At 33.5% G+C, this 20,877-nt stretch overlaps 1 protein-coding gene across 2 annotated transcripts in view; it reads right to left on the reverse strand.

Moving 5' to 3' along the window:
* The window catches only part of LOC125064740 (TNF receptor-associated factor 4), a 111,131-nt gene that overhangs the window by 74,387 nt on the left and 15,867 nt on the right, over window positions 1-20,877 (reverse strand). Inside the window, exon 1 of one of the 2 annotated variants that reach the window (XM_047671934.1) lies at window positions 5,508-5,794. The exons of the other annotated variant lie outside the window; for it this stretch is intronic. Within the exon in view, the coding sequence (XP_047527890.1) occupies window positions 5,508-5,542 (35 nt within the window). The 5' untranslated portion in view covers window positions 5,543-5,794. Of the gene's footprint in view, window positions 1-5,507; window positions 5,795-20,877 lie in introns of those variants that run through there. 2 annotated transcript variants of the gene reach the window in all.

The raw sequence follows: 20,877 nt of genomic DNA on the forward strand, positions 1-20,877 counted from the left end.
GTACCTCAAAAACCTTCGCAAAAACAGACATAATTGATATGGGTCTATAATTCCTAGCTTCCTCCCTATCACCAGTTTTGAACAAAGGCAATACAAGGGCCTTTTTCCACAAGGTAGGATAAGTGCTAGTTGATAGAGATTTATTGACAATTATTGCAAGTGGTAAAGCCAATGTTCTAGCGCAAGTATGGACAAAAATTGATGGAATCCCGTCAGCTCCCGCTCCCTTATTAGAATCCAGTCTTTTTAAAACATTGTAAACCTGATCCACCGTAAAAGATATTTGACTAAGGTTCGCAATATTACACAAATTTACAGAAATGTCTCCAGTGTCTGTAGCCTGGTAACCGTTATTTTTATTATAAACAGACGAAAATTGCTTAGCAAAAACATTGCAGATGTCCGTTCCGTTGGAAGCAATTATATTGTCGCCCTTAATTTTTGATGGATAAGAACTTTTCCCCTTTTTTTGTTTTAAAAATGACCAAATTAACTTAGGATTAGACCTTAAAGATAACTCAAGGCGTTCTATATATTTAGAATAAGAATATGATAAGAGTTTCTCGCACCTTTTCTTCAATAAGTCAAAAGTTAGTTTATCGCGAGGATTGTTGTATTTTCGAATCTTTATTCTATAATTATATTTTTCTTTAATACATTTAATCAGACACGAAGTAAACCAAATAGGATATTTATGACTACGGGGTTTCGTTTTGGGTACATATTTTAATATCAATTTACGAATTTGGGCATAAAATAATGAGACCATATCATCAACACAAGGGCTCTCTCTCTGCTCAAAATTTCCTTCCAATCAATTTCGCTTAGTTCTTTTTTAATATTCTCGTAATCTGCCTTGTGAAAACAAAATTTTGTAATATTGCTGTTAGGGATGAGTGTCGTAGAATTTTTTGAATCGAAAGAAAAAATTAAAGGTGGATGAAGGGGATCGACACATGTTAAAGGATCAAGGCATGAAGTAGTATGAATTTTAATGTTCGATAAAACAAGATCAAGAATTTTATTTTTATTGTTCTTTATATCATTGAATTGATACAACTCATTGCACGAGAGAAAGTCTGTTAAAAGGTTTTGCAAATAACTGTTGGAGGGTTCTGCACAAAGATGACTATGTGGATCCAATGACCATGTTATGCTACTAAGATTAAAATCGCCAGCGATAAGTATATTATCGGTAACAGACTCCAGTACTCGATTCGAGTTATCGACGAAATGTTTAAATATATGCTTTTGTACTGGAGGGGGGATGTACACAGCGCATATGTAAAGTTTTTCAATCTTTTCTTGGGCGTTTAATACCTCTACACAAACCCAAAGATCCTCGCACTCGGACTCGAATCGGGACATTCGCGAGGAATTGTATTGATTAGATACAGCTATGAGCACACCGCCTCCATTTTTCGAAGCATGAAATCCACCACTCTCACGATCACGTCTGTAAACAACATAACGATCATCGAAGATTTCAGAATCGGATACACTCCCATTCAACCACGTCTCCGTCATAATTACAACATCGTATGAGTTACAGATTATGTTATTAAATAAGTCAATTGTCTTTGATCTTAACCCCCTGACATTTTGATAATATAGAGAAATATTATTATGTAAAGGGCCCTTAAGTAATAGCAAATACAATAATCAAACTTAGCGTTATTTTATGACAAATTACTAACAGTGTCATGATCTCGTATATATACATAATTTGAACCTTCAGATTTACGTACAAAAATTTTTCCATCACGAACCCAGACAAAGCGGAAACCCAGCTCCTTTGCCTTACGGCGAGCTGCAGCATGCAGAAGTTTTCCTTCCGGCGTAAGATTTTCTACCACATATATTGGAGTTTTCTTGGTATTAGCGATTCCCAAATGGCTAGTGTTAAGTTTATCCGTACTATTATTTTTGTTATATTTAATAGTAGCTGCTAAAAATTCATCACGCAACCTAGGACTGCTAAACTTAACCAATATCGATCTCGGTCGGGGACTTTTAGTATTCATCCTCGCAAGTCTAGCACAAAAATGTATGTTTTCTTCTGCTAACGGACATTTTATGATTTTACCTAACTGTTGCACAGTGTTTATTAAATTTTCTTGTCTATGTTCTGGAACACATTGGATCTCAATATTTGAAGCTCGTGTATGCTGCTCAAGTTGCATAAGGCGATTTGTGATAGTTTGGTTTGCAGCACGCAAATTTTCATTCTCCTTAATTAAATTACTCAACTGTATAGATTGGGCGGTCTGTTCCGATTTAACTTTTTCAATATCATAATTTAAAGATGTCAAAGCACCTTCAAATGAGGCAACAGTGTTCTTTAATTCTTGAATTTTAGGATGCAAATCGTTAGTTAGAATGTTGCGCAATTCTTCTCTAATTATTTCACGAACATTAGTAGCCGATAAACAAGAGCAAGTAGTAGTACGGCTCTTAACGCGCTGAGTGACAAATTCCATTTCTACCGGAGTATTGCGAACAGGAGTGTTGGAGTGATCACCTTTCCTTGGCTGTTTACATCTGCATGCATCGCATATCCATAGACTTTTCATTTCCAAACTCATCTCTGTAAAATCCTGGTTTGATATTCGTGTGCATATGACGTGATATCTATCTTTACATTTGTGACATTGTAATGCCTGAGAGTCATCAAGTTCATCAGGGCACCCAGCACACATAAAGTTTGCCATGGTTATTAAGTGAAAAAAAAAAAAAAAAAAAAAAAATGATAACGCTGAGCTCGGATTTGAACCCAGGATATAACCAATGACAATCGTATTTTCTACGGCTGCGCCACGAGCTCTAATACCTTAGATTGTAAATAAGTCCCTCGTATTTGTATTTGGAGCAAACTGTGTTACGAAAGTTCAGTGAACTTATATTTTTTATATATGAAGCTCATTAGCGTTGCCTCACTCCGATCACTAATGAACGTTAAAGATGTCCTTTAAATGCACTGATTTTAAAAAGTTTTTGCTTAATATCTTCAAATATACAACACAAAATGTTATAAAATTTCACAATATTAAAAAGTCACAATAACTGAGCACAAATAGAGAAAATATTTTTGTTAAAGAGTAATAATTACACTAAGAGAGAATTAATTACTTAAGCAACAAAATTATACGTGTCTACTTCTGTCACTTTGAAACAATGTCTCTATCTATGCGAAAGTAACTGTCAAACTGTCTGTTACTCTTTCAAGGCTAAACCACTGAACATCATTAGATGAACTTTTGTATGAAGCGAGATTGAACCCTAAGGAAGCACTAACACCGGAAGACCAACTCGACCAACACGAGCTAAGCCGCGGGCGGCAACTACTCTTTAAATATATCATGTTTTTTGTGCATTAATCACATTAACTGAACGTATCGATATGAGACTGAACCAATCGACGCGGAATCACCCGTAGATGATTTAAGGCTGTTATTTTTCTGAATACCGTTGATCCCCCTTCACCTTGACAGCTAGAATTTTATGCAATTAAGCGATTGACCGAGTTATTGCAGGGACTAACCGTGATTAAAATAAAAAAAACCGTTTTATAGTCCATTTATTGAGGAAGGTATAACATAAGGCATTGCAACAACGTGGGCAGTGCGGTATCGTTTAAAATATATATGCAATATATAATTACATATATGCATGTAGTTTTGTATATTTATTTGGTTGTAGGGTTTTGTGCTAACCCGTCTGTCTACCCCCTCATCACACATTCTACCGCAAAACAGCAATACTTAGTTTTTTATGTTCCGATTTGAAGGGTATGTGAACCAGTTCAATGACAGGCACATGAGATATAACATCTCAGTTCCCAGAGTTGTTGGCGAAGGGACGGTTAATATTTCTAACCAGTGCTAAGCATTCTACTAATGTTTCTATTTACCCCTCTTTTTAAGCTTAAAGATTATTATAGGAGTGGGGACGACAATATCCCAAGGCGTCAGGATCGATCCTGCTACTTTTTACTTCGCTAGAATCTTAAACCATTGCCCCAAAAATATAAAAAATATTTTATGATCATATTGATAATACAATTTCTTTGTTGAAATACGCTTAATAAACACAACGATAAAATATTAAATATATGCCTTTGATCTTGTTTCTAAAGGCATCTAAGGTTCCGGGAAATCATTTGGTCGAAATTCTAAATAACATAAAATAAATTTATAACGTCCAGTATTTCCTGTTATAGTCATATAATCCACACTACATAATCAGGTCCAATATTTTTAATTGTATATACCTCTGTTATGTTAGTCAGAATATTTACACTGCTCAAAGTCTGTACTTTATAATAATAAATACGTAAGTAAATCTGTCTGTCTATCTGCTGCTCACGAACAAAACATTGAAACAAATTTGATAAAATTTGTAATGATACAAGCTTGAATTCCAAGGTTCTTCCAACCAACACCTAAAACGCGAGTAAAGCTACGGGCAACAACTAATAATAAATATAAAAATAAAATAAATTACACAACCCACCTAACTCCCGGTGAGTACCTCCAGTAGGTAGTTAAAGCCCCTAATTGTTTCGTATCGGATACAAATATTTGTCATGAACTGAAACAAACCCACGACCGTTACCATAGCAGCTGCAGTGATTATTATGGCAATTTATTAAAGCCCTAATTAGTATACAGTGTTAATCGACATCTTAATGCGTCACAAATGAAATGATAGCAATTTTCATAGTATAATTATTACAGCTAATCATGTACAGTATTACCATAGAAGTAATGATAGCGCAACTCGTATAGCTGTGGTGAGTTGCGCAGGCGCACCGTGTCGAGATGAAGACCGTTAGTTCCCAAGTAATCGGATCTTCCGCATAAACCAGTCAAGTTTCCGACTGTATCTCGACCAGTAATAGTTTTCTATTAGCTTAATCATTTGCATACGTTTTAATGATTGATGATTATTTTCTAGGAACCAATAATAACATTTCCTGTCAGAACTTTGGTTTTTTTTTTTTATTCGGAAGATATAATCTATTGGCAAAGACATCTCATGAATTCATTAAGATTTTTTTTATGATAAATAAGGAATGCTGTGTTTCCTTTTTTTTTAGTTTAAAAATTGACACAAATTAAATAAACGTTTATTGTTCTTACTAAAAATAAAGTAATACCTCATTACAAGTATTTAATAATATTTTATCGCTTACTTAATATCGCCAATAAAAGAATCTTAATTAATTTTCCCAGAAATATATTTTTTACAAAAATATATATTTTCGTCCATGAATATGTTTATAAATTATACATACAATGCAGGAAAATGTACATATATTTTAATTTTTTAGTCGTTATTTTTATGTACAACGTAAAATTATTACTCATAACAAATGGCCGCTTCATTTTCTAACTTAAACATAATGTGATCGTAAATAGAATATAAAAGAAACAGCCGACCCGTATCCCAACTCAAGAAACAATTTACATACACGCATACACAAGAACATGTAACATGTAACTCACCTGTTCACTTTGAACAGAAGTCCTACTGGGGTCATTTCAAATTGTTCGAAATTTGAATTACTATCCTTCACTTCACAACGGCACAAACAGTTCGAAACAGTTTAAGAGTCACAAATAAAATAATAAAAAGTTCGTATAGAGTTACAAAAAATTCTAAATTCGAATTACGAATTTTTAAATTACAGATTTAACATTTTTTGTCTATGATTCCAAAGAAAATACGATTCTAAATCGATTCAATAATCGTACTCTGCTTATCAGAGGGATTGATCGATTGTGAAGCGTGGTGGTCGGTCGGCGGTCGCGAGAGCTGTGCGGTGACAAACAATGGTTGTGAGGACTAATTATACAAGTTCTCCTCATTCGTTACAACAGGTGGGAACGGTTTATTCAATGTAAAAGACAATTGGAATTCTGGTGTATGACTATGGAATTCTTGTGTTTAAAAACAAGATTTTAATATTTTTCATATAAGCCGGACTAGTTCTAAGTATAATGGTTCGCCTGAATAATGATATTATAACTATAAAATATCATTTACTTTTTTTAAATAATAACATACGAAGTCCTTCATACTTTTTATGCTTGGTTAGTGTTGCATTTATAAAAAAAAATATTCTTACGCATGAAATAGTTTGAACATTCCATATAATATTAAATATATTTTAAATACAAAATAAATTAATTTAATCTGTTTTTATTTAAATTACAATAAAATCTCATCACTCTTACAAGCTTATTTCGCATACGAAATATTTTATATATTTTATTGTAATAAGGCTAAAGCAAAAAGTTTTAAAATGTTCAACGCTAACTTAATAATATTATTACTGTTGCTTTTTTTTACTTAATTTTATTTATGAGGGTTTTGAAGATTACACGCAAGGTCAGTGTCTTGAAGTATTTTTGGAGAATAGGCATGAAAAATGCATTAATGAATACTTCATTCGTATTTGGTGAAACTAAACTTAAAATATACATATTAATTTAGCTTAAAATGTTATAATCTTTACAGATCGTATTAGCGTTATTGAGTAACAGATATCAACACCTACAAACCTAGAATAACTGTATTTTATACACAACGTAATAAACTAGTAAGAATAAAATTACACCATAAACTATATAGAGCCATCCATCTTAGTAATAAAAAAAGTAAATATCATCTTTATGTGCCTCTGTGGGATGTACACTATTGTCTCTGGTAGAATATAAACACTGATAAAATGCCTAACACTTTAACGGCCTCGTTGGTCTTTAAACTAGCTTTTAAAGCTAGAAATCTCAAAGTTCCGAGTTCAAATCTAATAAAAAGTTTTTAGGATTGTTTTTCATGCTCAGTAGCCGTCGGAAATTTAACAGTTGTCAGTTTTTTCATTATTCTGATGAAGAACGCACGTGTTTTAGTTGGTTGGATTTGGTCGTTTTGGATACCATCTCTTAAGATTATGACAGGGATGGCATACGGCATCTGTGTTTGCGTAACACGCACTTTTTTTTATGCCAAAAGGTGGCAAACGAGCAGGAGGCTCACCTGATGGAAAATGACTACCACCGCCCATGGACATCTGCAACACCAGGGGGCTTGCAGTTGCGTTGCCGGCCTTTCAGGAAAGATTACGCTCTTTTCTTGAAGGTTCCCAAGTCTTATCGGTTCGGAAAAACCGCCGGTGTTGTGCGAGGCAGAAAATGTCTTAAAAATCGCGCTGTTGTGGATTTTCGGACATCTAGGTGGTGCGGGTGATATTTAACTTTGGTGGCACTTGTTTACATTAATATCTCCTGTGCAATGGTTCAGTCTCCCTAGAGAATAAGCGCCGTGACGGATCAGTCAAGACAATATCATCAATATTTAACATTTAATAATATGTATACTCGCATTTAAAGACCTGCATCAGTCCACCAGTATTTACATTAATCGTAATTAGTTGAGCAATGTAATCATATATTGAACTTTATTTAACCTTGAACTTCCCTACATCAAACATCATTATTTGAAAATTAAACAAGCCTTTTCAAGTTTTAATATTTGACGTCATAAATGCATGGTCACGAATGTACATTTATCAACGTCCACTACGATTGCAATTTATTTAAAAATATCAATTTAGAACTTCGTCGTTTCAAGCGTGACCCTAGAAACAAAATATAAGTCTAAGTACAAGGCTGCTACTTCCCATCATTAATGGTTTTATTACGTCCACCACATCCGCGCACGCGCACACCACAGGATGCTATGACTTACCAACCAATGTATTCGAATGTTACCATCCTTAATCCCATACCAATAAGAGCTATATTCCTAAATTGTTTTACAATAATAACATTGCTAAAACAGAAGTCCTACCATTCAATAAAACAAGATAGCCCGTAATGCAATGGTAATAAGGACTATTTTAAGGCGATGAGCTTAAATAATTATTTGGTACCATGGTTGTCGCCTTCTTGTCGTCTACAGCATATTGTTTCCTTTATATATAATTGAATATTTTAATAACAATGGCGCTTGCTGTCCTTTTTTGTTGGGTTATGTTGGCAAATACGTATTTCCGAATACAGACGCAATAAAATCCGAGTCATAATATTATGTGCAAATTTAAAGTGATATTTAGTAAATATCCGGACTAGTATAAATAGGTGGACTGGCAAGTTAACCACGTGATGGTAAGTGGTCACCACTGCTGATAGACATTGGTACTGTAAGAAATATGAATTATTCTTTATATAACCAATACGCCACCAACTTGAGAGCCGAGATGGCCCAGTGGTTAGAACGCGTGCATCTTAACCGATGATTGCGGATTCAATACCAAGCAAGCACCACTGAATTGTCATGTACTTAATTTGTGTTGTATAAATCATCTCGTACTCGGTGTTGAAGGAAAACATCGTTAGGAAACCAGCTTGTGTCTAATTTCAACGAAATTCTGCCACATGTGAATCCACCAAGCCGCATTGGAGTAAACCTCAAAAAGAGAGAGGGGCCTTATCCTACCTGGGGGTTATTTACAGGCTGTTACTATTACGCCACCAACTTTGGGGAACTAAGATTTTATGTCCCTTGTATTTACATTGGGTGAACCGTTCAAACCGGAACACAACAATACTAAGTATTACTTACGGCTGATATGATAGTTGACTGGTAACTACTCTAAGCTTATATAAAGCTCTACAACAAAGAATTAAGTAAAGTAAAGTAAAATAGAGTAAGTCTTTCATTGCATTATTAGCATTAGCAGCCTGTAAATTTTCCCACTGCTGGCCTAAAGGCCTCCTCTCCCTTTGAGGAGAAGGTTTAGAGCATATTCCACCACGCTGCTCCAATGCGGGTTGGCGGAATACACATGTGGCAGAATCTCGTTGAAATTAGACACATGCAGGTTTCCTCACGATGTTTTCCTTCACCGCCGAGCACGAGATGAATTATAAACACAAATTAAGCACATGAAAATTCAGTGGTGCCTGCCTGGGTTTGAACCCGAAATCATCGGTTAAGATGCACGCGTACGTCACAGAATTTCTGACATATTCCTCAAAGTTATTAATGATCATCACCGCAATGATGTCTTTGATTCGAATTGGTTAATTAAAACGCTCTATTGAATCAATTCCTCAATTAATATGTACATGTATCATCGTGTGGACTATCTTGACTCGTTGAAATATCTCAATACATACAATAAATCTGTAACAGGATATTGTCCGTCCGTACACGCAACCTGCGGAAACCGCTGGGTGGACTTTAATTAAACTTGGTGATAGCTTATATCCTGTCTATATGTAAGGTAATTCCTATTTTATAAGGCTCAATAGCGAACCATTTTACTGGCAAATAAAATGTTTAAATAGTTAAGTCTTAAGTTATTGTAGTTTTTGTAAATTTACAATTGAAGTCTCTCTATTCTAATTGAGCGAGTAAATTTCACACAGATTGACATAAGTATTCCTCAGAGTATCAACATGCCAGCTATTAATACTAATATATAATGAACTAAGACTGGATTACGTGTGTGTTTTCTCAGGCACAAGTCTGTACCGATTTACATTACCTAATTATAGAACCTGCCTGCCAAATTTCAAGTTTATAGGTTTAATAGTTTCTGATATTTCGTGATTAATCAGTGTGTAGTATTTCGCTTTTATATATATAGATTTAAAAAATTGTCTTCAATCGTTATGAAAACAACAGCCTCAAAATGCCCCACTGCTGGTTTAAGATCTCCATCTATGATCCACTAGGCCAGGTGTCTATTTTTATTTATAGTAGTTTTATCGACAGTAAGTATAAAGAAAATAATTCCTAGTGTTAAGATAGTTCTAAGTGTGTTTATATTTAATTCAAATCCATTGTCAAAGTGGATTGCAATTTAATGCTTTTACTATTGTTACAATGCACTGACGTATTGCAAAATCAGCGTGCAATATCAAACTTAAGAATTCTTAGAAAAATATTATTGCTATATGTGCTGTATCTGGTTAATCCAATATGAATATTTAACAACAAAACGCATATGATTTTTTAATAATATATATGTATTCAATTTTTTTTTAAAACTTAATGATATATTTTTCTTATTCGCTCATAAAGTCAGAATTATCAAACAAGAATGTTTGGATGTGTAAATAATGTATCAATATTTTTTAATATCATTCCAAAGTAATTTTGTAAACGTTTTAAACAAATTAATAATATTTTAATTTTTAATTGCTATATATGAACAAATCACTTTATTCGTAACGAGGCTTTGCTCGCCTTTTAGGGGTTGGCAAGTGTTAGGCATAAAAAATTAGTACAAGTCTTTCCTTGAGGTTCAAGCCTGCGTCATACCAAATTTCATCATGAACGGGTAACAGACAGTATTACTTTCGCGTTTATAATATTACTTACTTTAATATTAGTTACATTACAGCTTTGTTTAAATAATCGAAAACATTTTTCCGTTAGTTAAGAGAAGGCGCTACATTCACACACAAGTGTAAAGAGGCATTTATTAAGCTACATCCCTGTTAGTTGAACTTATTTATATTTGAATAAGCATGGCCTTCAAACATACTTAATTCAAAGTTTTAAGCTCAAAAACTTAAAAAAAAAATCGTGTAATGATGACGATGATGTCCCGGCCGTTTGCAGATACGGCAGCTATTCTTAAGGCGTGCATATAAGTAATATAGCTTGATTAGAATTACATTGATTCCTTTATTTCTCGGTAATCGTTACCGGAAACACTTATATGAAAATATATGTCAACCTATGTCATATACAAAACAATAAAAAGTAAAATAAATACTTATACAAATTATCTTTTTTCCTAGTTATTTATCACAAGATATCTTTATTTACATTCAGCTTATTAATGTGTTGTAATGATAAATAAATTTATTATGAAGAATATCTTTTTTTAATATTTACGTAATCAAAACGCAAACGCACTGCAATCAGTGTCTGCCTAATAAATCAGTTATGTTTGTGTGTGTGTGTGTGTCTGCGAGATGAGACGTTGTGCTGAATATACCTGTGATGCATTTCTCCGCAATTACAGAACACAGGAGTTGTGAGGTTCCGTGGCATATTTACCGGTAACGCCCAATTGGTACACAATCGCCCACTTCTAAAGGAATACTACATATTATTACATTAACAGCCTGTTAATTTCCCACTGCTGGTCTAAGGCTTCCTCTCCCTTTGAGGAGAAGATTGAAGCATATTCCATCACGCTGCTCCAATGCGGGTTGGTGGATTCACATGTTCGAATTTCTTTGAACTTGTTTGAATGTTTGTTTGAATGTTGTTGAATGTTTCGAATGTTTGAATTTCGTTGAAATTAGACACATTCAGATTTTCTCACGATGTTTTCCTTAATTTAGCCGAGCACGAGATGAATTTATAACACAAATTAACCACACATGAAAATTCTGTGGGTTTGAACCCGCATTCATCGGTTAAGATGCACGCGTTCTAACCACTGGGCCATCTCGGCTCTCTACATACATACTTCTACATATTGTTATGCCTAGGTTATATTACAGAGCACAAGTATACTTTTTTTTTCCTTTTTATAATCCAATGAGACAGCAAATCCAATCAAACTTATCCACAACCCGTACAAGAGTTATAACGTGATCTGAACTCGAATCCTTATTCTTAAGAGAGATAACTTGGTCAAGTTGTTTATGTTATATTAACAATTATTAATCATCTTAATATTCTTTTAAACACATTAAATTCTATTATAATCCTGGCGAGTTAAATTAAATATACAATTCAAAAGTCAAACACGTCAAGAATGCCTTAATACGGGTTTGGTCTATGAGAACTGTGGACAGATGTCAGTCACGTTTGCATCTCGACTGGTCCGACCCGTCCCGTTTATTTATAGTTAATTGATTAACCGTAGCTACTGCATTCTGCACGTCCAGTTCTAGTCGGCAACATTTTAAGGAAATTGTATTTTTTTTTTTTTAACATACAATATTTTTCACCAGATAGCAACTTTTTTTAAACAAAAAAGTACTTCAATCAGCAACAAAATATTAAGCGAGATACTCACATTTATTTAATAATTATACGTCTGCATATATATAACTAGTAGTCACCAGCTTTAGGGCCTTCAGGTGTGGCGGCAAAGCGTGGAGTTAACGCTTGTTGACTTCCAGGCAGGAGACATAACATAGATATATAATTTTATTTAACTAACATGACTGTATTTTCAGATGTTGAAAAAGAGTAACTACTGAGTCTCCTGCCGGTTCTTCTCGGTAGAATCTACATTCCGAACCGGTGGTTGCTTTACTTTAAATATTTTGTTAAAAGACGATTCAAAAGTGCTTGTAAAAGCCTACTTGAATAAAGTATATTTCGATTTGATTTGATTTGATTTAGGCAAAAAAGCCTACGTCCTTCCTTGGAGTTGAAGCTTGCCACCTCGAATTAACAAAACAAATTTCATATAATTCAGTTCAAAGTAGTTCAGTATTTGGCCACTGGAGTATCAGACAGACACACCGACAGAGTTACTTTCGCATTTAATTAATAACTTAGTATTAAAAAATCTGTAATTCAAAATGTTATTGCATAGGTCGGTGGGTGGGCAAATGAGCCACCTGATGGTTAGTGGTCACCACCGCCCATTGGAGTTGTAAGGAGTATTAACTATTCCTTACATAACCAAAGCGCCACCAACCTTTGGGTCCTAAAATGTCATGTAGTTTCACTGACGCGTTCACCCTTCAAACCAGGACACGGCAATACTAAGCATTGCCACTTGGCAGTCGAATATATGATAAGTGAGTGGTACCTACCCAGAAGGGCTTGGACTACTAATTCATTTTATAAATTGCCTATACTTTATTCCACGTAAAATAAATCCGAGTAATAAACTAAACGAAAACTAGACGACTAGTAATGTCTAATCGTCTAGTTTTCGAGACTGTTTCAGTGTGAATGAGGTAATCGAACATACAAACAGATAATTTAAACGACAAGACAACACCTCAGTCGGTGTAATAGAGCACGCGTGTGAGGGCAAAGACAGGCGCACTCTCTTTTCCCTCGATCTCAAAAACTGATAGGACAGTAGTTCTATGCGAACGGAGATAGATCCGGCATAAGACTAACTTGCCGTGCATTCCAAGGAAGCATAACACAACCAATTTCCTAATTAAATTAAAATAATGAAATTCTTATAGCCAAAAAATAATAAAGGTTAGAGTTATATACATTTTATAATATGTAGATAAGATGTTTTTAATGTAGAGAGATTTAGGATACCTAAATCACCTGATTAAATTAAGTAGTATTTAGTAACCTGAGTATTTTATATAAAAAAAAAGAGTTCTTAATATGTTGGCGATTCTCGGCTGCTTCGTTATCTCTTTATTTAATAATTCAATCAATTACAGGATCTCCTGCAAGTTCTCTATTCAAAAGTGATTGTGAAAATATACTCAGCATGTCGTGAAAAATACTCTGATTTGATGCCTTACATTACTATGGACTTAACCGAGTATTAGTTGGAAAAAAAAACAACTCACATTGCAATTAAAAAAAGAAACGTCACGTTGACAGTATAAGGTAAACGAGTAACAATACGCTTCTATAATTACATTCCGTAACTTAAGTAGCGTGTTATGCTATGCAGTAAACTGTATCCTGGTTGAATCTTCGTGTAGCTCATGTGACTATCTCGCACATCTGGACTTCAAACAATAAAACATCATTAGATAAAGAACAAGGAACGTTGTGTAACGGGTGATTGTCCTGAGGTGTTATCGACGCGAGTTCGATTCCTGTTTGGCATTCCTTTCGCGCTCGTAAAACTCAAACAATGGAGTTTGAACCGTGAGCGTATATTTCCCGCTTTATAAAATATAAATCACTTTATAAAATGTTCTATTGTAAATAGTAATTAAAAATGTATTTCGACAAAACTAGAATAATTGTATTCGTATTTTAGTGACATGATCATATTGAAACAAATGTTCCACAAAATATTAATTAATGTGATAATTATGTAGTTTTGCACAAAATACATTATTCAGTATTTAATGTTCTCAATGTTTAAGTAGCATTACAACGCGTTGGCACGAGCGAGAAATTAAGTTAGACCTTATTGACCTCATGAGTTTTCATATGCATGAGGAGTAATTGTGGAGTAGTTTTTTATACGGGTTAATTTTATCAATCGAAAACTGAAAGCAAAACGATGAAAAAACGCCGAACGTTGTTTACGCAACATTTATTTTTACTCTTATCCAAAGGCTGCTAATAGCAGGAATTAAGTCAAGACTTTCTTTGGGGCGAGTATAAAATATAGTATTAATAGCACGAGACTACGACATACTATAAATGTATAAACCCGTTATCGTCAGGATGAGTGGTTTTCAAGGAGTTTCGATGAAACTCAGTCAGTGACTATTATGCAATTCGTTTAAAGTTACATATTATATATTTATGGCTAAAGAAAATAACTATATTCTTATAACATACGAAGAACTAACCCGCAAGTTGATTACCGAACGTTTGTTACCACAGTCGTATTCAATATATTTATATGTATAAAAAAAAAACAGACTAAATATTTTTACCGAATTTTAAACCAACGGTAAATTGATTTTAATTGGTACTTAATTATTATAAACGTAGTAAAGGCCATCGCAATAAATACCGGAATTTGCTCAAAATGTGTGAAAAGGATTGAGGTTAGAGGTTAAAACGACAGCTTAACTTGACGGCAGGCAAAATTTTTCCATTTGAGATATTTAGATTCCATTGTGTATTATCTCATATATTTATCAATTGTACAACGTCATTCAAAAAATTAGACACAATATTAATAATTGGTTTCAGGTTCATGAGCTATAAGATATAAAGTGAGTTTTCTTAGAACAGCAACAAGAGTGGTTGCACTATCATCTCGCTTGACAGTTTTCACTTCACACGACGTGACATATTATTACGGAATACGAAACATTTTTCAATTCAGGGTCATGTCGAAGTGAGCTTAGATATGAAAACTGATTTCTAATTCGATCGTGGATGTAGAGCTATGAGATAAGAAGTGAATTGTTTTGAATAGCACTTTTGCAAAGATAATATTAGTAATGTTACATCGTTAAATGGGAAACTTACTAATTATTTAGTAGATAATGCTTAGTATAATCAGGTAATATATATAAGGATAAGACTTTGTAAGTCTATTTAGGCAAGTACCCGCTTATCAGGTATTCAAGCGAAAAACAGCAAACATTTGTATTGCTGAGTCCCGGTTTGAAGGTTAACCAGTGTAGATACAGGCATAAGGTACCGTAGGTGGTGTAGGAGATTCATTAGGCCGTCTGCTTTTCTATATTTAATTAAAATTAAATTATATATATAATTAAGAATAAAAAATGTCAGTTAAATGTTATAAGTAGTTTGTGCAACTAAAATCTATTACCTTTAAACATGCCTTAAAATTTAGGGGCAAGTTACTCAAAGTGCATCGTTGAAATTTTTCGTAAAAATCTTGCCAAAATTGATTTTGATTTAGTCGGTCAGGTTCCGTACAATTAACAATTATACGTATGTCTATATATATGAATATAAATTAAAAGAAAAAAAAAAAAAACAAATAAACTTGATAACAATTATAGCTTATGTTATTGTGCTCCTTCGCTGTCTAAGCTTAACTTACGAAGAAATAAGTTAGATTAAGTTCTAAAAAAATTATCCTTATATTAATTATATCATCTAAAAAGACCAGAAGACCATAATAATCCTGAGGAATTTTCACAATCGGAGGTAGTACTATAATAACTTTTACCTTACTGATGACACTTATCTGAACTTTCGGCCTCGAGTGGCAATGGCCAGTTGATTCTGCTAATATGGTGTAGCAAGTCGCATGTGATCAATAATTAATTCAAATAACATAAAACAATGCAATCGATTTGCTACAATAATAACATGGTCCAAGAAGATTAAGGTTAATCGACTAGATGGAGAAGCCCCTTCACGGTAGCGTAGGTAAGCTATCCCGTGACGCCCTCCCAAAGCAACGGAGTGGTTTTACGGTTGATATTCCGGACTATATGGCGCCGGCGAGTCACACATAAACTTCATGTTTTAGCAAGATAAAAAATTTATAAACGGAAAAAGTAATGGTCCCCAAAATGCGGACTACAGAACCCTAAGCAACAAACTTGACATGTATCGTTTCCAATTCCCTCCATCAAATATTTTAAGGACGTTCTTACAATGTAATCTTTAATCTGCGTGTAATGATCCTTAATTACGTTTATAATTGAATTTCAGAAAGTTAACGCGGAGAATGACTGTTTTTATCAGATACAAACATTCAGGATATCCGTTTAATATAAAAACTTCGACGCTTTTGATTGACAGCGCCAAGATTTTTCAACTTTTCCCACCATCGGAATGGTGTTTATGGTACATTTTTATAAACATTTATTTTAATTTAATCAAATTTACTAACTTGAATATTTTAAAGAAATAAAAAAGATGATATTACTATTGAAACATATTTCAGGAGGTTCTGGTTCCGTCTGGTTGTTCTGGCTGGTCGAGATCACCCAGTCACCATTTATTTTACAGAAAAACAGCAATACTTCGTATCACTGTGTTACGGTTTGATGTGTGAGTGACAATGTAATTTATAATATCAGGCCGATTTCGCTCAGACAACTATTATCAAGGAAACCTAGTTGTGTTTATTATGTAAAGTGTATTAACAGGCGCTCTCTCGATTTCCTCACTTTCATAGTCCAATACAACTTGAGAAAGTTTAGAAGAAGGACCAGCAAAACACTAGCCGTTAACATTCATATTTCCGGCTTGCGTATACGGTAACCCCTTGATTAACGAGGGATAATTCGGCTCATTTAAAACACACACTCACAGAGGCATACGCATACCATTGCTGTATCATATCGACGTGTAACGAGTATATTTTATCGTTTTCCCAGTGAACTCTCTCATTTCCCAGAATTAAAAGTATCCAATATGACAATCCTAGAGTCGAGTATGAAATTTCAGAACGCTAGATTATCCCGATAAGTTACCTATGCTATAAGTTTATTGTTTCAAAATAAAATCAAGATAGATTAAAAAATATTTACAAAACTGTTTTTGTTGCCTGTGCCATTTTGTTGCTATTTATGAAAATATATTTACTTAAAAAAAAAGATTATTATTATTTTTTAATTACGATCAGTTAATTTGAACCAGGAACAACACTGTTCAATAACGAAACTTTTTTTTTTGTAAATAAGCAATTCTATCGTAAATATTATTGACCCAAGGAAAACAAATACCTACTTAGTTCCACTAAGTAATGCCACAATTAAAACATTTAAAATAAATTATAACAATAACAGATTTAATAATAACAACATTATTATTAAAACAAATATTATACGGACAAATAATATCGTAAACAAGGGCAATGTTTCAGACCACGTGATACATGACACCGATATTTGCTCCCGTTATAGGAAACGAAAGTGTGTCCGGGCTTTCGGCTGCGTGATCCCATTCGATCGGATTCAGTTAATCGACTAACTTCGATTACGCTATTTGCTGATTATAAACGGTACCAAAATCAAATCTAACTACTATATCACACGTTTCTGCAAAAGCTTAAACTTTTTAGGTATATTGATTTATAATGTTTAATTAAAAGAATATACAAAAAAATATTCCACAAAAGCTGATATACATACTGGTAATACAAGAAATAAGAATAAACTTGTACTTACTTTCCGTTTGCATACGATACAGAAAACGCTTTTGGGCAATGATATATAATAAGATACCGGGAAATATAATCAATTTACCATTTAGTAAATTTAAAAAGTTTATTAAGACTAACTTAACAAATAAATCTTATTATTCATTAAAATAATACTTTTTAGAAAAAAAACATCTGAATTTAGGCTCGGGTTCCATCACAGGACAGTAATTATTGTAAAAAAACAGCATTGTAAATCTATTTGAAAAAAGCAACCATGTGAGTTTCTTGCCGTTTGTTCTCGCTGGAAGCTGCTTTCCGAAACGGTGGTAGTATTTAAATATCGACGATTCAAAAACGCTTAATTATGAAGTTTACTTGAATAAATAGATTTTGATTTGATTTGAATAAATAAAATGACTCTTTAAAGATCCACTGATCCTACTAACAGCCTCGAGGGATATTTGAGAACGTTGGTCTTTGGAGATATAACTTAAGTTAAGGCTTTCATTGACATTTTAACAGAATTGTCAATAGAATATCACATATACGTGTTCGCTATGATTAGAGATTCTCAGAGCATGACGTCCGCGACCGTGAAACCTCACATTGCATTTAACCACTGCTTGCAGAAATATAATTTTATATCAATCAACTATGTATAATATTTGCACGATTATTTTAAACAGGCAACATTAACAGTTGCTTTTTTTTAACAATGGTGCGTTAGTAGATATATTTATTAATAGACGGTGCACATATATGTTACCAATGATTTTTCAAATAAAACATTTGTGTTAATTTATTTATTGTTCGGAATTCGGAAGGAAAAACCGAGATGTAACCTGTAATTTTAAAAATTTTTAAATCATCTTTATTTCAACATTCATATTAGTTTGTAATATCTTTTCAGTATATGTGGCTCAAATATTTCAATAATTGGGTAGGGTTGTAATTTAGTACACGCTTTTATAGTTTCTGAAAATACGTTCCAACAACACTAACTAACAATCTCTTATTAGTGAACAATGTGGACAAAATGGTATTTTTTTCATCGCTGCAAAAACGCGTTACGTGTCTCTCCCACATGCAAGTGGTGAGGTATGTGGGACTCTTCGGCGCCCAGGATGCACACCGGATTACCCACTAAAAACCAACAGTACCCTATCCGGCTTTTTGCCGTGCGTTTCACTTTCGCGTTCTGCCGAGACGACAAACAAATGGCCTACCTGATGATAGCTGCAAACTTTTAGTGAGATAGCTAATAACTATTTAGTGGGTAGTACTTATCCTGACAGGCCAAATAAAGGCATAATTTAACACCTATGTATAATATACTGTTTTGCATCTCGCTAAGCACGTTAATATTTTAACTTAAACATCGTGTGAACTTTACCAATTTCCATACAATAGAACAACACATGACTACGTCTGAGTTTTGATAAAGCACCGCTGAACTAAGTGAGGGTTAAGCTGATTTAATTATACATATGAGTATATTTTGCATATCTAAGATCTTGACAGAGATTTTGCGTGAAAAAGCAATTATTTTGGACATAAATACCCACGTTTCAAGTTGTTTATGAGTTTTTTTTTATTCATCTCTACTAAAACGGTTTTTACCAAGAATTTATGAAGTTTTTATAAATTATGTTTATCTATATCAGTTGTAATAAAACCTTTAGATCTATGAATACAAGATCTGTTTCAGTGGTCACTGCCGTTCCTTTGTTCACTACTCGGTAACTGGTTCGATTTAGTTTTTGATGATATTTTTAACGATCAATCTTTTATTTAAACATAAATTATACAAATATTTATCAAGAAAACTGTAACAATAAAGCATATCTTCACAAGAGATCTCTTCTAGATCGTCTAAATTGTAAATATTATAATGTATTATGACGAGACAGATCTAGTTAGTAATATTTTTATAGCTGTAAACAAATATGGCTCTGTATTTCAGACAACAACATACTTAAAATTTAGAGACATGAATAAAAAAAATAAAAAAAAAACATTAGTAGAGAAGTTTTATTATTGTTGTAATTTGAACATTTGAACAAGATATAATAAGTTTCATACAGAGAAATGATTGATTGAATTGGATGTAATTGAATAATTGTAATGTAATGTAATGTAATTGAATAATAATGAAAATAACCAACAGTTGCGTTACTAGCTAGCTTATATATGCATGACTTTCAATATTGTTAAATAAAGTTATTTTTCAAACGCACTCTTAAAATTGATTTTGATTTGCTGGAATAAAACTGCGTGCGAAATCTAGTATAAAATAAATTTGCTTGTTCGCATAAATTGTTTTCCCTACATTACAAGTGGGTTCCTATTTCTTGCGGTAATAGTTCCCATGCTTTCGTTCACAATTGTCGTCGGTTTCTCTTCAATTACGGTTTCTTGTGACAATGGTATGTTTATATTGACAAGCACTTCAATGGAATTATTCCATCTAAATATACCATTTAGATAATATCAACGTAAATTTAGAATGTTACTTTTATTATGATACATAACAACATACTTTAGACATATATAAAACGTATGTATACTTGGTGGTATGTCTTCGTGCAAATCCGTCCGGGTACGTACCACCCTTATCAAAAATTCTACTATCAAGCAGTAATATTGTGTACCAGTTTCAAGAGTGTGTGAGCCAGTATAACAGAAAACATTAAGGAACCTAATATCTGCTTGGGAACCCAATGCTGGTGGAGCATTGGCGATATACGGAATGGTTATAATTTCGTAAAGCGCCAATGGTTACAAGCAGTGGGCACCACTTACAATCACCCATTTGCCCGTCCGCCTACCTATGCTATAAAAAAACGTCTAAAAATACAAGTTGTTTCAAGTTTTTGACCGCAGTTAAAATGAATTATGAACAAAGATTAAACGGACACATTAAATACAACACCAATCGGTGAGAAAGAGATAGCTTTAGCTAGACAAGGAAAGGAAGTCAATGAAGCCGCAATACAATAGATAAGATCTTAGACTAAGACAATTAATTATTTCTATAGGGCCATCAACCCATGCGTCATTTCGCGGTTCGGTGACGGCGAGTTATGTCGGCACATAGCTACACATATAGCATCGATGCGACTGTATATAATGTTGATAAA

This window comes from Vanessa atalanta, chromosome 6 (assembly GCF_905147765.1).
Source record: "Vanessa atalanta chromosome 6, ilVanAtal1.2, whole genome shotgun sequence".
Taxonomy (NCBI): domain Eukaryota; kingdom Metazoa; phylum Arthropoda; class Insecta; order Lepidoptera; family Nymphalidae; genus Vanessa; species Vanessa atalanta.